General features: G+C 38.0%; 1 protein-coding gene across 1 annotated transcript in view; it reads left to right on the forward strand.

The window, feature by feature from the left end:
- The window catches only part of LOC115214111 (DNA damage-binding protein 1), a 46,329-nt gene that overhangs the window by 9,191 nt on the left and 19,928 nt on the right, over positions 1 to 17,210 (forward strand). The window contains exons 2-15 of the mRNA XM_029783168.2: positions 352 to 500; positions 1,362 to 1,478; positions 2,485 to 2,627; positions 4,136 to 4,211; positions 5,216 to 5,330; positions 5,804 to 5,901; positions 6,648 to 6,800; positions 8,925 to 9,008; positions 9,925 to 10,041; positions 12,696 to 12,798; positions 14,484 to 14,556; positions 15,223 to 15,331; positions 16,660 to 16,838; positions 16,992 to 17,155. Of these exons, the coding sequence (XP_029639028.1) occupies positions 352 to 500; positions 1,362 to 1,478; positions 2,485 to 2,627; positions 4,136 to 4,211; positions 5,216 to 5,330; positions 5,804 to 5,901; positions 6,648 to 6,800; positions 8,925 to 9,008; positions 9,925 to 10,041; positions 12,696 to 12,798; positions 14,484 to 14,556; positions 15,223 to 15,331; positions 16,660 to 16,838; positions 16,992 to 17,155 (1,680 nt within the window). The remainder of the gene's footprint in view (positions 1 to 351; positions 501 to 1,361; positions 1,479 to 2,484; positions 2,628 to 4,135; positions 4,212 to 5,215; positions 5,331 to 5,803; positions 5,902 to 6,647; positions 6,801 to 8,924; positions 9,009 to 9,924; positions 10,042 to 12,695; positions 12,799 to 14,483; positions 14,557 to 15,222; positions 15,332 to 16,659; positions 16,839 to 16,991; positions 17,156 to 17,210) is intronic.

The raw sequence follows: 17,210 nt of genomic DNA on the forward strand, positions 1-17,210 counted from the left end.
GCATTTGGCCATAGAAAATCTCTGTCAAATAAAGTCTGACTCATGCAGGCATGAGAAATTCAACATTGAAATGATGATGAACTGTGTGGTTATCTGCTTTTTCAATGATTTTAAATGTGATTTCTTTCAAAGCTGGTATGTAGATAGGGAAACCTCCAGGCCACTTGGATTGCTTGCTAAAGCAGGACCTTATATACATAAACTGTAAGCTTTGAGCTCTTGGCAATATGTTTGCTTATTATGCAGCTTAAGCTCAGGGTGTGTATTTTATGTGTATTTTAGAAACACCTCACAAAGAAATATTTACTGATAAGCATATTTTAAAATTCTGAATCTTTCTTCTTCTTGCAGGAAATTTCACTTCACCTCGTGACCTTAATCTGATTATTGCCAAAAATAACCGCATGGAGATATATGTTGTCACTCCTGAAGGTTTGCGTCCAGTCAAAGAAGTTGGTATTTATGGTCGGATAGCTGTTTTGGAGCTTTTCCGTCCACCAGTAAGTAACAGTCCTTCACATTTTACTTTTGTTTCATTGAACTTTGAATTTCATTTATTTATAGATAGGTATTGCTGTATATTTAAGGAGTTTGCATCTGAAGCCTATGGATTTGGCTACAGTACCACCTGCATAGCATCATGGGCTAGTGTCTTCTACTGTATATAGTTCTGGGTTAACCAAAGCCCTGTGAATGGTTATGGTAGACAGAAACTGAAAGAAGCCCATTGTGTTTGTGTGCATTTATAGGGTGGCCCCAAAGTAGGTTTACAGGTATTCAACTCTCTTTTGCATTCATTTATCAACAGTTTAGATCTTAATTATGAAACCATTATTCTTTGCTAATTTAGTTAATTGTAAGATAGAAATTTAAATGTAATAAAATGTTTTAAAAAGAAATTTAATGGTGCCTATGTGATAACTGTAAAGCTACTTTTGGGCCACCCTGTATATGTGTGTGTTAGTGTCTCCTTGCCTTGACACCATGTGATAGTTGTAAATGTGTGTCACTGTCATACAAGAGGTGTTGTTCAATTCCAATCTTCCTTGAAACCATGTCTGGTTTTAGTGAAATATTACCTACTTGGAAACAGGTGAAGGTTGGCAACAGTACGGGCATCTGGCCATACAAAATCCACCTCAACAAATTCAGTCTGACCCATGCAAACATAGAAAAGTGGTTGTTAAAACTAAGATGATATTATTGTGAGTTTGCGTAGTTTATAGATTCCAATGACATTGCCCTGCTGTGCAGGTGGGGGCAGAGGAATTTACAATGTGTGCTAGTATCCTTGAAATTTTGTAATTCTATTTAATTATCTTTCCATTGTTGTGAAAATAAATTTGTCCTTTGTTTTCCAGGGTGAAGAGAAAGACTTCATGTTCCTGCTGACATCACGCTACAGTGCTATGATCTTGGAATGTCAGCAGGAAGGGGACAACATTGACATCATAACCAAGGCTCTTGGATCAGTGCAGGTGAGACATATATTCTACATATATAAATGGCAAAATGTCTGTCTGCATGTGTGTGTGTGTGTGTGTGTGTATATGTCCTTTATACAAATCCACAATTTTTCAGTTAGAGGGCTTGCACTTTCTATGGTCATTCAAAACCGTCCAAGGGTGGTTGTGCACATCTTTACATTTCCTCAGTCACTCTGCAAAGCCATTAAAATATCAATAGAAGTGACTTTTTTGTGAATTTTCTATCCAAAACCCAATCAAAATGCCCGAAACTTGATACGCCAATCGAATGCCAGCTAGCTGTATGTGATTGGTCGGAGATTTGGACAGTACTCGTGTGTATGTGCGCATGCAGCTGTATATGCATGCACTAGCACTATGACCCGGCGTTGCTGGATCATACTGCTAGTATATATATATTCTTATGACTGGTTCTGTATTGTCAAAGGAAATAAAACAGTCACTGTAAAAATTTTGTCTCCCCCCCCCCCAAACATATACATGCAGTTACACATTTCTACATGAAATGTATTTATGAGGATGAAGAGATGTGAAGTTGTGACAGTCATACCTTTCCCATTGATGTAAAGGATGTATTTGTGTGTGGGAGATAGTGTGGCATTGTGCTAATCTACTGTTGTTTGTCAAACATTGCAGTGCTCTGCTGTTGTTTGTCAAACATTTTAGTTCCCTACTGTTGTTTGTCAAACATTTTAGAGCTCTGCTGTTTGTCAAACATGCAGTGTCCTAGTGCTGTTTGTCAAAGTGCTCCAGTCAGACATTGCTTATGTACTATTTGATATGGAGTTGCACAGACCATTCACTATAAGCCATTGAAAATGTTTGATTGGTTAGTCCTCTGCCATGGCTATTGGATTAACGTTGTGACTATTCAAAATTACATCAGTGTCTGAAAGTGAAACTGTCAGTCTAACTCTAGTTGGTTGTCTTTTGGTTTCCCATGAAATGTGTTAGAATCAGGCAGTCTTTTATTCGATTTGTTGTGTTTCTGTTTCAGGATAGAGTCGGTCGCCCATCAGAGACTGGAATCATTGGAATTATTGATCCACTTTGTCAGGTGATAGCTTTAAGACTTTATGATGGCCTTTTGAAGGTCATCCCACTGGACAAAGACAGAGAACTGAAAGCTTTTAATATACGGTGATTATTCTTTGATCTTTCATCTATCAATACATTTCTGTTGTCTTATTTGAATTGTCTTTTGTCGATCGCATCTCATTGTTAAAGCAAAGACTGTGTTTGTGGACTTCTAGTTTTAAGCTCATGGTATTTCAAGATATAGTCTTTCATTCTTTTTACTTGTTTCAGTCATTAGACTGCAACCATACTGGAGCACCACCTTTCAGTCGAACAAATCGACCCCAGGTCTTATTCTTTGTAAGCCTAGTGCTTATTCTATCAGCGTCTTTTGCCGAATCACTAAGTTATGGGGATGTAAACACACCAACATCGGTTGACAAGTGATGGTGGGAGGACACACACACACACACATGCTGGGCTTCTTTCAGTTTCCGTCTGCCAAATCCACTCACAAAACTTTGGTCAGCCTGAGTATATAGTAGGAGACACTTATCCAAGGTGCCATGCAGTGGGACTGAACCTGGAGCCATGTGGTTGGGAAGCAAGCTTCTTACCACACAGCCACTCATGCACTTCACGAATTTGCATGTCAAGTTCTATTTTTACAATGTTTCAGTCATTTGACTGTGGCCATGCTAGAGCACTCTCTTGTAGGGTTCAGTCAGACAAATCAACCCCTGAATTTATTTTTAAGTTTGGTTCTTATTCTATTGGTCTCTTTTGCTGAACCGCTAGAGTACTGGGATGTAAGCAAAGAAAACTGATACTGAGGGGGTTAGTCTTACACCTACTGCTGGCGACTTCAGTGGTTGTGGTGTGACAAAGTGACACCACATTTTGAGACCTAACCAATCTTCTCCTTCCCCCTTCATCATCACCCCTCGCTTGTAACCTCACCCCCACCCCTATCCTTCCCATCCTTTACACCCCCTCCCACATACCCCACCCACAGCCCACCCTTACTTTCCCCACTCTCGCACTCCCACACTCCCAACACAGTCACATCACACCACACATCACAACACCATACACCACCATACCACAAAACACATCACATCACACCACCATGCACACACTAGCACAGACCACTTCCCAGCCCCACATCCACACACCTACACATACACACATGCACATGTCAGGGTCACCAGTCCTCTTCCACACACATACATACTCTCTTATACACATACGCGCGTGCACCTTCGTTTTGGGGTCACCACTACTTTATTATCTCCCCTTCCTAGCTCTCCTGTGTGACCCCTCTGTCTGGCATTTGCCATGATAGATCGCTAGCCACTACATCTTTATTTTCTCTCCTTGTTTCTTTCTGTGGAAGAGCATAGGCTTGAAACGTTAGAGACTTTTTCACTTCCCAAGCATTAAACTAATACATCTGTCTGTTGTCTACACCACCTGTTTTTGTCTTTTGCTTTTTTGGTGAATTCTCCCCCTATATATATATATATATATATATATATATATATATATATATATATATATATGTATTCATCTGTAACAAAGTTGTTATGCTGATTTGGCTCTTAATTTTTAAAATTCTGCTTTATTTTCAGCTTAGAAGAACTGACTGTGATAGACATACAGTTCTTACATGGCTGCCAGGTCCCTACTATTATTCTTATTTACCAGGTAAGCTTCTTGGTGTTTGTTGTTAATGTTTGTTATCATTATTATATTCCCCATTGTCATCATCATTTAATTCCTGTTTTCCATGCTGGCATGAATTGGACAGTTCAAGAGTAAGTGGCAAACTTGAGGACTGCACCAAGCTCCAGTGTCTGCCTTGGCATAGTTTCTGTGGTTAGATTCCTTTCTTAATGCCAACCACTTTACAGAGTGTGCAGAGTGCTTTCTATGTGACACTGGTATCAGTGAAGTCATCAAGTAACTTGATCCTTAATTGAGAGGGGGGAGTAGTATTGAGGGTGGTGGCAGCTTTCTGCCAGAGACGAGTGATTAAAATATGATAGAGAGAGACAAGAGTAGGTGTCTTGGTGTAGGGAGATATGTCGTTACTCCAGTTGCGAAAGAGAGAAAATAGTGGTAAAGATGTGTCAGGGCATAACCTCAAGTTACAGGAAGGGGAATTTAAGACCAAGTGGTCCAGCCTCCCCTGGCACCTGTGCCAGTGACATGTAAAAAGCACCCACTACACTCATGGAGTGGTTGGCGTTAGGAAGGGCATCCAGCTGTAGAAACACTGCCAGATCAGACTGGAGCCTGGTGCAGCCTCCTGGCTTCCCAGACCCCGGTCGAACCGTCCAACCTGTACCTGCATGGAAATCGAACGTTAAATGATGATGATGATGGCCCAGAGGATTGGACAAGGTGACTGTTGTTGCAGGACAACTTTATGTTGGGAGATAAGGGGTTAAAATATGAGAGAAAGAGGTGGGGGCAAAACTGGTTCTTGTTGTATAGGAGCCAGGCATTGTGTATTTTGTCTTGGGTTTACTAATATGGATATACAAATGGCAAGAATGTTGTAAACAGTAATTGGTACCTCAAATGGAATCCTGTGTGGCCCACACCAGCAAAGATGCACAGGTGTTAAAATAGTGATGGTGAAGATAAAAATAAATCCAATTTAGCATACATTTGATTGTTTGTGATTTTCTGATGTTTTTTTGTAGGACCAACATGGGAGGCATGTAAAAACTTATCAGATTGGCCTTCAAGAGAAAGAATTTCAGAAAGGACCATGGAAGCAAGACAATGTAGAAACAGAAGCCTGTATGGTTATTGCAAGTGAGTATTTATGTATAAAGCGGTAGAGATAAAATGGATTTTTTGAGGGAAGGTGTTGAATAACTTTGTTGGTGGCTGTGAGCTCATATATTGTTCATAAGATATTTATGTCATAGTTTATGAAAAATGAGAAAGTTATATGGGAAAAATTAGGTTTCATCTGTTGAATACTATTGTAACTGTATGGTACAGTACAGGATCCACCTTAGTGTCAATCTGTGAAAGGGACACAGTCTAGAAATTGCTATCAACTAGCCTCCTTACCTGTGTGGGTGGGTTGCTCATATCTGTTTTGTGTCCTAAATTTTAGCCTGATTTAATATATTGCATTATATTTTTGTCCTACTCAATGTTTAATATTTAAATGTATACCCTTACGTTTTGCAACCCATTTTTGTGTGATAGACCTATATTTACATATAGGTCCTTTTGGCCAAAAGCTATAATTTAAAAAACCGTTTTTTTTCTTACAGTCCCTGAACCATTTTGTGGAGCATTGATTATTGGACAAGAGTCAATCACATATCACAAAGGAGACAATTTTATTCCCATTGCACCACCAGCAATAAAAGTGAGTGTGTACGTATGTAGACGTTGTGAACGCAGGAGGTTTATGTCTATGTATTGTGAGAATATGGTTGCGTGTATTTTTTATCTTTTCCTTTCTACCTATTAGAGTAACTTCCCTTTTATTGGACGGTTTTTCTTTTCATAATGTCTTGCCAATAATAGCTGATGAGAATGTATCGTAACTCTTAGCTCCGACATTCGAAACTCCGAGTACTATAATTACAACCTTTTACTGTTCTAAATTACAACATTTATAAATAATCTTCTATTTCTAATATCGAGGTCTTGTTCTTTTGTTGTTACTTTTTATTATCATTATATATTTATTTTTTAATTCTGACATTTTATTATTATAACTGTAAGTGGTATAAAGTACCACACTTAACCCTTTAGTGTTTAAACCGACTGTATCCGGCCCAAATATTTTACACATTTTATGCATCTCACACCTACCCTACAATATCATTCTAAAAATAAGCAATTACATCTTTCCTATCTTTAACCAATAAAATAATATCAGATAATTTTTTTTAAATGTGAATGAATAAGGATTACTTTTGACCAATTAATCTGAACACTAAAGGGTTAAACTATATAGTAACCAGGCAATTAAGAATTTTAACCTGTTAATTAATCTGTTTTAAAGAAGCTAAACCTTGAAGTTTAGATGAGTGTTATATTCCTGTTACTATAAGGAAATGAATTATTTTTTTATGCGTAATAACTGTTTTTCTTTTAATGTCACAGCAAAGCCCTTTAACATGCTATGGTAAAGTGGATGGATCCCGCTACCTGCTTGGTGATATGGCCGGAAGACTTTTCATGCTGTTTCTTGAAAAAGAGGAGAAAATGGATGGCACAGTTGTAGTAAAAGATTTAAAAGTAGAACTCCTGGGTGAGGTAAGTTGCATAAAACTCTGGATTGTTTTTCTTAAATTGGTGAGCTGGCAGTTCTGTTAGCATGCTGGACAAAATGCTTTGTGGCATTCCTTCCAGCTTTACATTCTGAGTTCAAATCCCACTGAGGTTAACTTTGCTTTTTATTCTTTCTGGGTCAATAAAATAAATACCTGTTCAGTACTGGGATTGATGTGATTAACCCCCCACCCCTCCCCCCAAATTGCTGGTCTGGTTCCAAAATTAGAAACAATTATTTTTTGAAACATGGGCAGGAGTGGCTGTGTGGTAAGTAGCTTGCTTACGAACCACATGATTCCGGGTTCAGTCCCATTGCATGACACTTTGGGCAAGTGTCTTCTATTATAGCCTTGGGCCGACCAAAGCCTTGTGAGTGGATTTGGTAGACGGAAACTGAAAGAAGCCCATCATATATATGTATATGTGTGTGTGTATGTTTGGTGTCTGTTTGTCCCCCAAACATCGCTTGACAATCGATGCTGGTGTGTTTGCCGTCCCCGTAACTTAACGGTTCGGCAAAAGAGACCAACAGAATAAGTACTAGGCTTCCAAAGAATAATTCAAAGGGTAAAAGACTTAATATTATGTCTTCATGCTTTCATTCATTCAGCATCATTGGAATTGTTCTGAATTGGGGTACTTAACGACGAAACTGCTTGTCTAAACACTCAGATTCTTAGTAAAAGCTTCACCATCATACTTGATACAAAGATAGGTTCAGTTATTATAAGAAGGGCATCCATCTGTAGAAACTCTGCCAGATCAAGATTGGAGCCTGGTGCAGCCATCTGGTTCACCAGTCCTCAGTCAAATCGTCCAACCCATGCTAGCATGGAAAGCGGACGTTAAACGATGATAATGATGACATCCAACATGCTGTGATGTAATCGTAGTTTAAGTATGTCTAGATCATCCTGAACTATAAGTGCAACGCTTGGCCATGAGGATATGGAGTTTGTTTTGTAATTGTGGTTTCATGTTTGGTCTCACAGTGCAGCACCTTAAGTCTCTTCTACTGTTGGGTCGAGTGAAATTTGGTTGATAGAATCTGTATAAGAGCCTGTTTGTATATATATATGTGTGTGTGTGTGTATTTCCTTGTAGGGTAATATTTCCCCATAACCAGACATGTCATTGAAGATGAGAAATGAAGGATATTGCTTGCATCATTGTGTCACTTGCATACAACTGTTAGGTGATGCCAAGGAAAGAAGACTGTTAAACACACACATTCACATAATGAGATTCTTTCAGTTTCCATTTGCCAAGTCCACTTGGCGTTGTTTGGCCTGGTGCCATAGGAGAAGACACTTGCACAAGGTGCCACACTGGGACTGAAGCGAAAACCATTTTGGAAGCAAATTTTTTCTGCAATTTTAGAAGTTGTATTCTCTAAAATTTTGGCTCTCTTAAAAAGTCTTACCTCATCTTCCTGACAAATTTGCTCGTTTGCAGGAGTTGCTGTGTGGTAAGTAGCTTGCTAACCAACCACATGGTTCCGGGTTCAGTCCCACTGCGTGGCATCTTGGGCAAGTGTCTTCTGCTATAGCCTCGGGCCGACCAATGCCTTGTGAGTGGATTTGGTAGACGGAAACTGAAAGAAGCCTGTCGTATATATGTATGTGTTTGTGTGTCTGTGTTTGTCCCCCTAGCATTGCTTGACAGCTGATGCTGGTGTGTTCACGTCCCTGTCACTTAGCGGTTCGGCAAAAGAGACTGATAGAATAAGTACTGGGCTTACAAAGAAGTCCCGGGGTCGATTTGCTCGACTAAAGGCGGTGCTCCAGCATGGCTGCAGTCAAATAACTGAAACAAGTAAAAGAGTAAAAGAGAAAGAGAGAACACTAAAAATGGATCTTAGCACAAAATAATATAAAACTGAATGAGTTTCATTTTATTCTTATTTTATTTGGAAATTTTGAAACATTAAGTCGTATTTTATATTTTTTTATCACACTTTCTGTATGTTCTAATCAAAATGTAAAATGGTTCGTAATTACTACGTTAATTGGATGCATTAAGCATTCATATTGTTATTTTTTTCTATTTAGTTCATTATTAATACCTCTCAGCTAAAACTTTCGTTTCTTTTTTCTTTCCTTTTAGACAACAATTGCAGAATGTATCACTTACTTGGATAATGGAGTTGTATACATTGGTTCCAGGTTGGGAGATTCTCAGTTAATTAAGGTAAGTATTATTATTATTATTGAGTGAGAAAAGCAATGCATGCCATCATCAAAGTGACACTGGGGTACAAATATATGAGGCTCCATATACCCATCATGACCACTCATCTGATAAGGGTACACCAGGCACATGCATCACAACCATATGTGCACGACAGTGACCTCATATCGAGATAAACAGCACATGTCCTTGCAGGTGGAGCCCAGTTAAAACTTTCTTCAGGTTGAGTAGCCCCTCCCACTCAAAAGGTCTCTGAATAAGGGTTGTTTAAGGACGTTGAACGAAACACCCATGTTTCCAGAGGTGAATTATTCAAACCCCAAAGAATCCCTCTCAACACATGGCTATGATGCTCTCCCACTACTTCTGCTTGTGATCAGAGATGCACATATCGTCAGCCACTAAGGGACATGCTCAACTGGTTAAGGTCAATCAACTGACAAGCAAATCTGTGGTATTGAGCAGAATATTTGCTGTAGCCCATCTTTTATACCAAGACAAAGCAATGTACATGATAACACTTCCAATCAGATAAACTCAGGAGCCATGGCAGCCTGTGCCTAGTACTTTATTATTATTGTCTTTTCTTCTTACTCAATATTTAGATATTATACCTATGTTTATATATGTAAGCATGTGTACATACATGTATGATGGCCGTCCACTCGTGACCGAGGAAGACCATTGCCGACCTTCAGGAACATTGTGCGCTCTAGGACTAACTTATATTTTGCATTTGCGGCTCCGTTGGTGGCTAATGACAAGAATACACGACTGCAAACATTGCAGACCAAGCTTCCCCATTCACATACATATATACATACATACATACATACATGTATGTATACATATGTACAATAAATTGTTGTTGTTGATTTTGATTTTAATTTCTGAAATTTTCTCTTTTCGTTGACAGTTGAATATCAACCCAAATGATAATGGTTCTTATGTTCAAATTATGGAAACTTTCACCAATTTAGGTCCAATTGTCGACATGTGTGTTGTTGACTTGGAAAGGCAAGGCCAAGGTCAGGTAAGCAGGAGAATTTACATTCTAAGACTTCTCCATCTTCTCCTTTCTGTTAAAATCAGTTGTGTTAGTTTTGATATTTACTCTTTTACTCTCTTACTTGTTTCAGTCATTTGACTGCGGCCATGCTGGAGCACCGGCTTTAGTCTAAGAAATCGACCCTAGGACTTATTCTTTGGAAGTCTAGTACTTATTCTATCAGTCTCTTTTGCCGAACCACTAAGTTACGGGGACGTAAACACACCAGCATTGGCTGTCAACCAATGTTGGGGGGAAAAAGACAGACACACAAACACATACACACACATTCACACACACATATATATATATGTGGAGGCGCAATGGCCTAGTGGTTAGGGCAGCGGACTCGTGGTCGTAGGATCGTGGTTTCGATTCCCAGACCGGGCGTTGTAAGTGTTTATTGAGCGGAAACACCTAAAAGCACCACGATGCTCCGGCAGGAGGTGGTGATCCCTGCTGTACTCTTTCACCACTCTTTCTCTCACTCTTCTGTTGGCTTGCTCGCTTAGCCAGCGGGGTGGCGTCATTGTGACTAGCGATGTGTAAAACATCTGATGGCCTGGTCAGTCACGTGATATATATATATGACAGGCTTCTTTCAGTTTCCGTCTACCAAATCCACTCACAAGGCTTTGGTTGGCCTGAGGCTATAGTAGAAGACACGCGCCCAAGGTGCCATATAGTGGGACTGAACCCGGAACCACGTGGTTCATAAGCAAGCTACTTACCACACAGCCACACCTCCTTTTATTCAATAGAGTTTATCTTGTGATGCTGTTAACCCTTTAGCATTTAAACCAGTTGTACATGGCCCCAAATATTCTACCTGCCTTATGTTCAAACTGGCCAGATCCAGTCTCACACCTGTCATTCTAAATATAAACAATCACATCATTGAAATGTCGAAGCTATGAAATAATGCGTGATGAATTCAAAACCGTTTAATGTCCATTCTCCATGCTGGCATGGGTTGGATGGTTTGATTGAGGTTTGGAGAGCCAGTGGCTGCTTCAGGCTCCAGTCTGGTCTGGCAAAGTTTCTACAGCTGGATGCCCTTCCTAACGCCAACCACTTTGAGAGTGTAGTGGGTGCTTTTTACGTGCCACCGGCACAGGATCCAGTCAGGTGGGCCTGGCATTGCTTTTTATGTGCCACCGGCAAGGGAGCCAGTCAGGGGGCACTGGCATCGGCCACATTCGGATGATGTTTTACATTTGACAGAGTAATCTGAGTGCTAAAGGGTTAAGATAATGAGTTTGTTAAATTTTTAATTCTGTACTTTTAATGTTCACTAACTGTCTGATCAACATCACATAATTAATTAATTAATTTCAGATATATAATCTGACTCAAGATTGAGTCTAATCTTTAAAAAAATCACATCCATTTAAATCGTTTCGGTCATATCTTTGACATTTTATCACAGAAGATATATCACAGCAGGGCTAAGGTTTTATCCTACCCATGCTAGCATGGAAAGCGGACGCTAAATGATGATGATGATGATGTCTTTATTGTCCTCAGGGGGCTAAACATAGAGGGGACAAAGGACAGACAGAGGGATTAAGTTGATTACATCGACCCCAGTGCGTAATTGGTACTTATTTAATCGACCCCGAAAGGATGAAATGCAAAGTTGACCTGGGGGGAATTTGAACTCAGAATGTAACAGCAGACGAAATACCACCGAGTATTTCACCTGGCGTGCTAACATTTCTGCCAGCTCACTGCTTTATACTGAATTATTGTCAATAAAAGTCATTATGTAATGGAGATTTGCAAAGTTACTCAGTCTCTGATATTACATTGCACTCATTTCAGCAGTGTATGATACACAATTTGTTTTAAGAAACCTATTTGAAAAAAGGATACCACTCTTTAACCCTTTTGTTACCCGATTTCTGTTGAGATGCTCTGTGATTCTTTCAATTAATTTTAAATATAACAAAGAATTTTGTAAAATAACTTAGTTATCATTAAGCTAGTGTTAGGAACATAAATTGTGACTAAGATTTTGGTGGAAGATTTTAATTTAAAACTTATGAAAACAAGACATTTGTACTCAGAGCCAGAGCTGGTTTCAGCTGAGTTGGTAACGAAAGAGTTAAGAATTGTTTCTCTATTATATAATTCAACCCTTTTGTTACCATATTTCTGTTGAGATGCTCTGTGTTTCTCTCAATTAATTTTAAATATAACAAAGAATTTAGTAAAATGACTTAGTTATTATTAAGCTAGTGTTAGGAACATAATTTGTGACTAAAGTTTGGTGGAAGATTTTTAATTCAAAACTTTTGAAATCGAGATATTTGTACTACAGAGCCAGAGGCAGTTTCAGGCGGGTTCGTATCGAAAGGGTTAAATAATTGAAGGATTACGTTGGAGATGGTATTTAGCACTGAAATATCTTCAATTAAAAATTCATGTATAGTTTGAAGTTGCAGTCAGGCTGCATTCTAAATTGTAAGGGGAAATATATGAGAGAGAGAGAGAGAGAGAGAGAGAGAGTTACTTTAAATTTCACTCTGTTGTAATGATGATATACAAGAAATAAAGTGTTTACGATTTTGATCTTGATATATTTGATTTTGAATTTCGTTTAGTTATGTTATTATTGTTTTTGTTTGTTTATGTAGTTAGTGACATGTTCCGGTGCTTATAAAGAAGGATCTTTACGAATCATAAGGAACGGTATTGGAATCCATGAACATGCCAGCATCGACCTTCCCGGTATTAAAGGTATGAACATGTTTTCACTTGGTTGCCCCCTCTCCCCAAAATTTCAGGCCTTTTGCTTATACTAGAAAGAATATATTAATACCTTCAAACCCACACTTACTCTAAGCATTTAGAGTAGCTATCTTATACAGCAGTGGTTCTCCAAACTTTTTCAAGCTGCCACCCCCTTGACACCCAGGCCACATTCCTAGCACCCCCACCCCAACTAAACATCACAAACTCAGACCCCTTTCTGATGCAAATTCAAAACAACTGTATTTCACAAACAAAAACTTAACCTAATGAACCCATTATTTTGTTGCTTTTACATGAATCACTACCCCATTATCACCCCACGTTTTTCAATGCCCCCTTTCTACTGCCCTCAGGAGGTGTGATATCACCCACTTTGAGAACCACTGATATACAGTAATACCTTACTTTATGAGGTCCTGCTTTACGAGACCCCAGGTTTACAAGTATTATGTTTCAAGCACATCCAAATTTATAATGAAGTGCAAAAGTTTCTACTACTATAACAAATGCTTCTGTGTGTTACTGAGAGATTTATAGAAAATAGAAAAAAAAAGCTTTTTGTAAACAAACAACTTTAGACTTCTTGTTTTTTAAAAAGAAATCTACAAGTGCTTGTGAATTGGCGAATGCATCTACAAGTGATGGGGTGCACGAGTCTAGTGTGAGTGAAAGGGATTCAGAATACGATTATAATAATAATAATTTTTGTTATAAATGATCTTGACACTCTTTTTACTTAACATAAAATATTCTTTTCATTCTATTATTGTTTTATTGCCATCTATTTACAGATATTATAAATTTTATTGGTAAAATATTTTTCTAGGAATGAATTTCAATTTATAACATTGCTACTATGGGAAATTATTGCTCTGCTTTATGAGTTTTTGCTTTATGAGCAGACTCCAGGAATGGATTAACTCGAATATTGAAGCATTACTGTATTTTATATTTATATATATATCTAGTACATAGGTGGGAAATTCTGTCTGTGGCTGTGTTTGTGGAGTTGTTAGCTAACTCCTACATTGTTTTATCGATTTTGATGAAACTTGACACATGAGTAGAACTCATGTCTGGAAACCTCTTGGCACACTCAGAGTTATTTACTTTGAATTGTTATAATCTCATATCTGGTTATTACGTAACATGCTTCACGATTTTAGTATACATACCTTATTAGTATTTCCTCCTATGCTCTATATGATCTGGGAACGCATTAAAGCCTTTTTAAGGGCTACTTTATCGGGTAACTAATTTCATGTTATTACATAACTGACTTCACAATTTGGGTATTCATAATTTATTGAGAATTCCTAAAAACAAGATCCTGTGTAAGATAGTTCACTATTCTCAGTAAAAGCACAAAAACCGTTTTAAGGGCTACATACTTTGTATTGTTGTTATTAGATTAGTGAAACAGTTATGAGAACGGAACCAAGGGATAAGCCTCGCTTTCTCGGGAATTACCGGGTACGTCAGCTAGTATATAAAACAAGTTTATAGGTGGGAATTTTGGAACAGTCTTGTCAAATGTCTGTTCTAGATAATATATGTAGAATATGTTAGCAAAAAACAAATTTTAATTGTTTGAATTATTCAAGGGAATCATTTTTTTAAAAATTTCATATAAGTTTTTTCAAGAATATCTTATTTGTATTTTTCCCCAGGTATCTGGCCTTTGAGAGTGGATTCAGAAGTTCATGATAATATGTTAGTGATTTCATTTGTTGGCCAATCTCGGTGAGTTTGTGTTGAAACTTTTTCTGACCTCTGTTAGCTTACTAGAAAAGAGAATTACCGCAAACTTCCTCAGTCCTGTCCCTATTAATTGTAAAACACTTTCTTCATCTATCTATTCATTATTCAATTTCTCTACCCACTATTCTGGGATGTTCATTGGGGTAGAGTCCTCAGGCATCTCCCTGCCCCATAGGCTTCTGTCAGAAGCAACCATCATTACACTTTCTAGCTGGATTCCCAACTGAGACAATGGACATTACCCAATGATCTCATTCTTGGTCTACCCCTAGGCCACCTGCCAGTTGGCTCAGCTTGAAGTATCCATCCTGTGCTTCTTTCCTGTGATATTCTTAGCACATGTCCATAGTAATGGAACTGTTAGCTTTTAAATTGGAGAAGTGGCTTGCCATGGAGAGCCGGATCTTTGAGCTACGCTTGTTGTCAAGTGATGTGACTTGAGAGTTTCCTCAGAGGAACCCCTGTTTCATTTGCTTGTGTTCTTGATTGTTTTCTTTCAGATTCCCTGATCTCTGAGCTTATAATCAATAGTCTTTATTTTCAGGACACCGCAACTGCTTCATCAATATCTTAAAGGTTTTTCATTGATTCGATTGCAAAAAATAATAAATGGATTAATGTGAGATGATTTTTTTTATTTCTTGACAGTGTTTTGATGTTTAGTGGAGAAGAAGTTGAAGAAACAGAACTGGCCGGTTTTGATGGCGACCAGGAAACATTCTATTGTGGCAATGTTGATCATAATCAGTTGATTCAGGTGAGTGTGACTGGTTCATTAGGTTGAGGGTATAATCTTGTGAAAATATCTTCAGTAAGGCACAGCCACCGCGTGGTTAAGAAGCTTGCATTATAACCACATGTGTTTTAGGTTCAGTCCCATTGGACAGTACCTTGGGCTAATCAAAGCTTTGTGAGTAGATTTAGTAGGTGGAAACTAAAAGAAGCCCACTGTGTATAATAATATATACATCATCATCATCATCATTTAGCGTCCGCTTTCCATGCTAGCATAGGTTGGACGGTTCAACTGGGGTCTGTGAGGCCAGAAGGCTGCATCAGGCCCAGTCTGATCTGGCAGTGTTTCTACGGCTGGATGCCATTCCTAACGCCACACACACACACACACACATATATATGTGTATATAAGTTCAGCAAAATTTAAATTCAGATGAATATGGTACTTAAGTTAAAGGCACCAGAATTTTGTATGGTATTATCCATATAAATCAATTGGGGTGATTATAATCAAAGTAAGCAACAAGGATATCCAAGGTAGAGTAGTACAATTGTTTCATGCTACTTCATTTAATTAAACAATGTAAGTATTACATCAGTTTTAAAATGTAGAGCACTCTTCAGCTACATATAGAATTTTTTTCATTAAATAGACAATGTTCATGGAATAAGTATAAAAATGAACATTGTCTATTTAATTAAAAAATTCTATATGTGGCTGAAGAGTGCTCTACATTTTAAAACTGATGTCATACTTACATTGTTTAATTAAATGAAGTAGCATGAAACAATTATACTACACTACCTTGGATATCCTTGTTGCTTATTTGTATATATGGTGTGTGTATGTATATTGTGTATGTATGTGTTTGTATGTACCGTTGTCTTAACGCCATATGATGGTTGAAAGAAGCATCATCGTTATACAAGCGAGGTTGTACATTTCCAGTCTTCTGTGAAGAATGTATCCAACCATGAGAAAATATTAGCCTTGTTTGGAAACGGGTAAAGGTTGGTAACAGGAAGAGCACCCAGCTGTATAAGATCTGTCTCAACTAATTCTGTCTGACCCATACAAGCATTGACTAGTGGATACAGTTCTATATCCGTCAAAAGTAAATAATTGACGAGTGGACATTAAGTGATGATTGTTGTTTTATGTATTCCAGAAATCTATTGACAGGTGTGATCCTACAATGGTTTTCCTATTAATATATATGCCAGGTGTCTCATTTTGCAATGGTTGGAAAGTGTTGTGTTTTATTTAGTTTTTAAAATAACATAAATCTTAGAATTCCTTTTAAAAATTGGCTTATATTTTAAGTTATATTTCTGTTTTGGCCATTTCAGGTTACCCCTGCATGTGTTCGACTTATTAGTGGGAGTAGCAAAAGGCTTGTACAGGAGTGGAAACACCCTGAGAACCGCAATATAAGCGTATGCAGCTGTAATCAGAAACAGTGTGTTGTTGCTGTCGGTAGTGAGCTCTTTTATCTAGAAGTACTTCAAGGAGAACTCAAACAAATCAGGTAAGTTGCTCATTTCTATTGAAACTTCGTTTTCAATTAAGTTTTGTCATTGGCGGCAGCGGTGGCTGTTGTTGTTTATTGAATTTTTTAAAAGTCTTTATTGAAGACCATTTTGTATAACTTTCAACATTTGCATCTTGATTTGTGTTCTAGTAAATCTGTGATGGAATATGAAGTAGCTTGTCTAGACATTGGTCCTTTGAAGGATGGAACAACACATTCTGAACTGTGTGCCGTTGGCTTGTGGACAGACATATCCGCTCGAGTATTACTTCTTTCAACCTTTGAAACTTTGCATGTCGAGATGTTAGGTGGTGGTAAGTAAAAGCTTTCATTTTCTTTTTTTTTTTTTTATTTTGCCAAGGAAACACT

This window comes from Octopus sinensis, linkage group LG7 (assembly GCF_006345805.1).
Source record: "Octopus sinensis linkage group LG7, ASM634580v1, whole genome shotgun sequence".
NCBI lineage: Eukaryota > Metazoa > Mollusca > Cephalopoda > Octopoda > Octopodidae > Octopus > Octopus sinensis.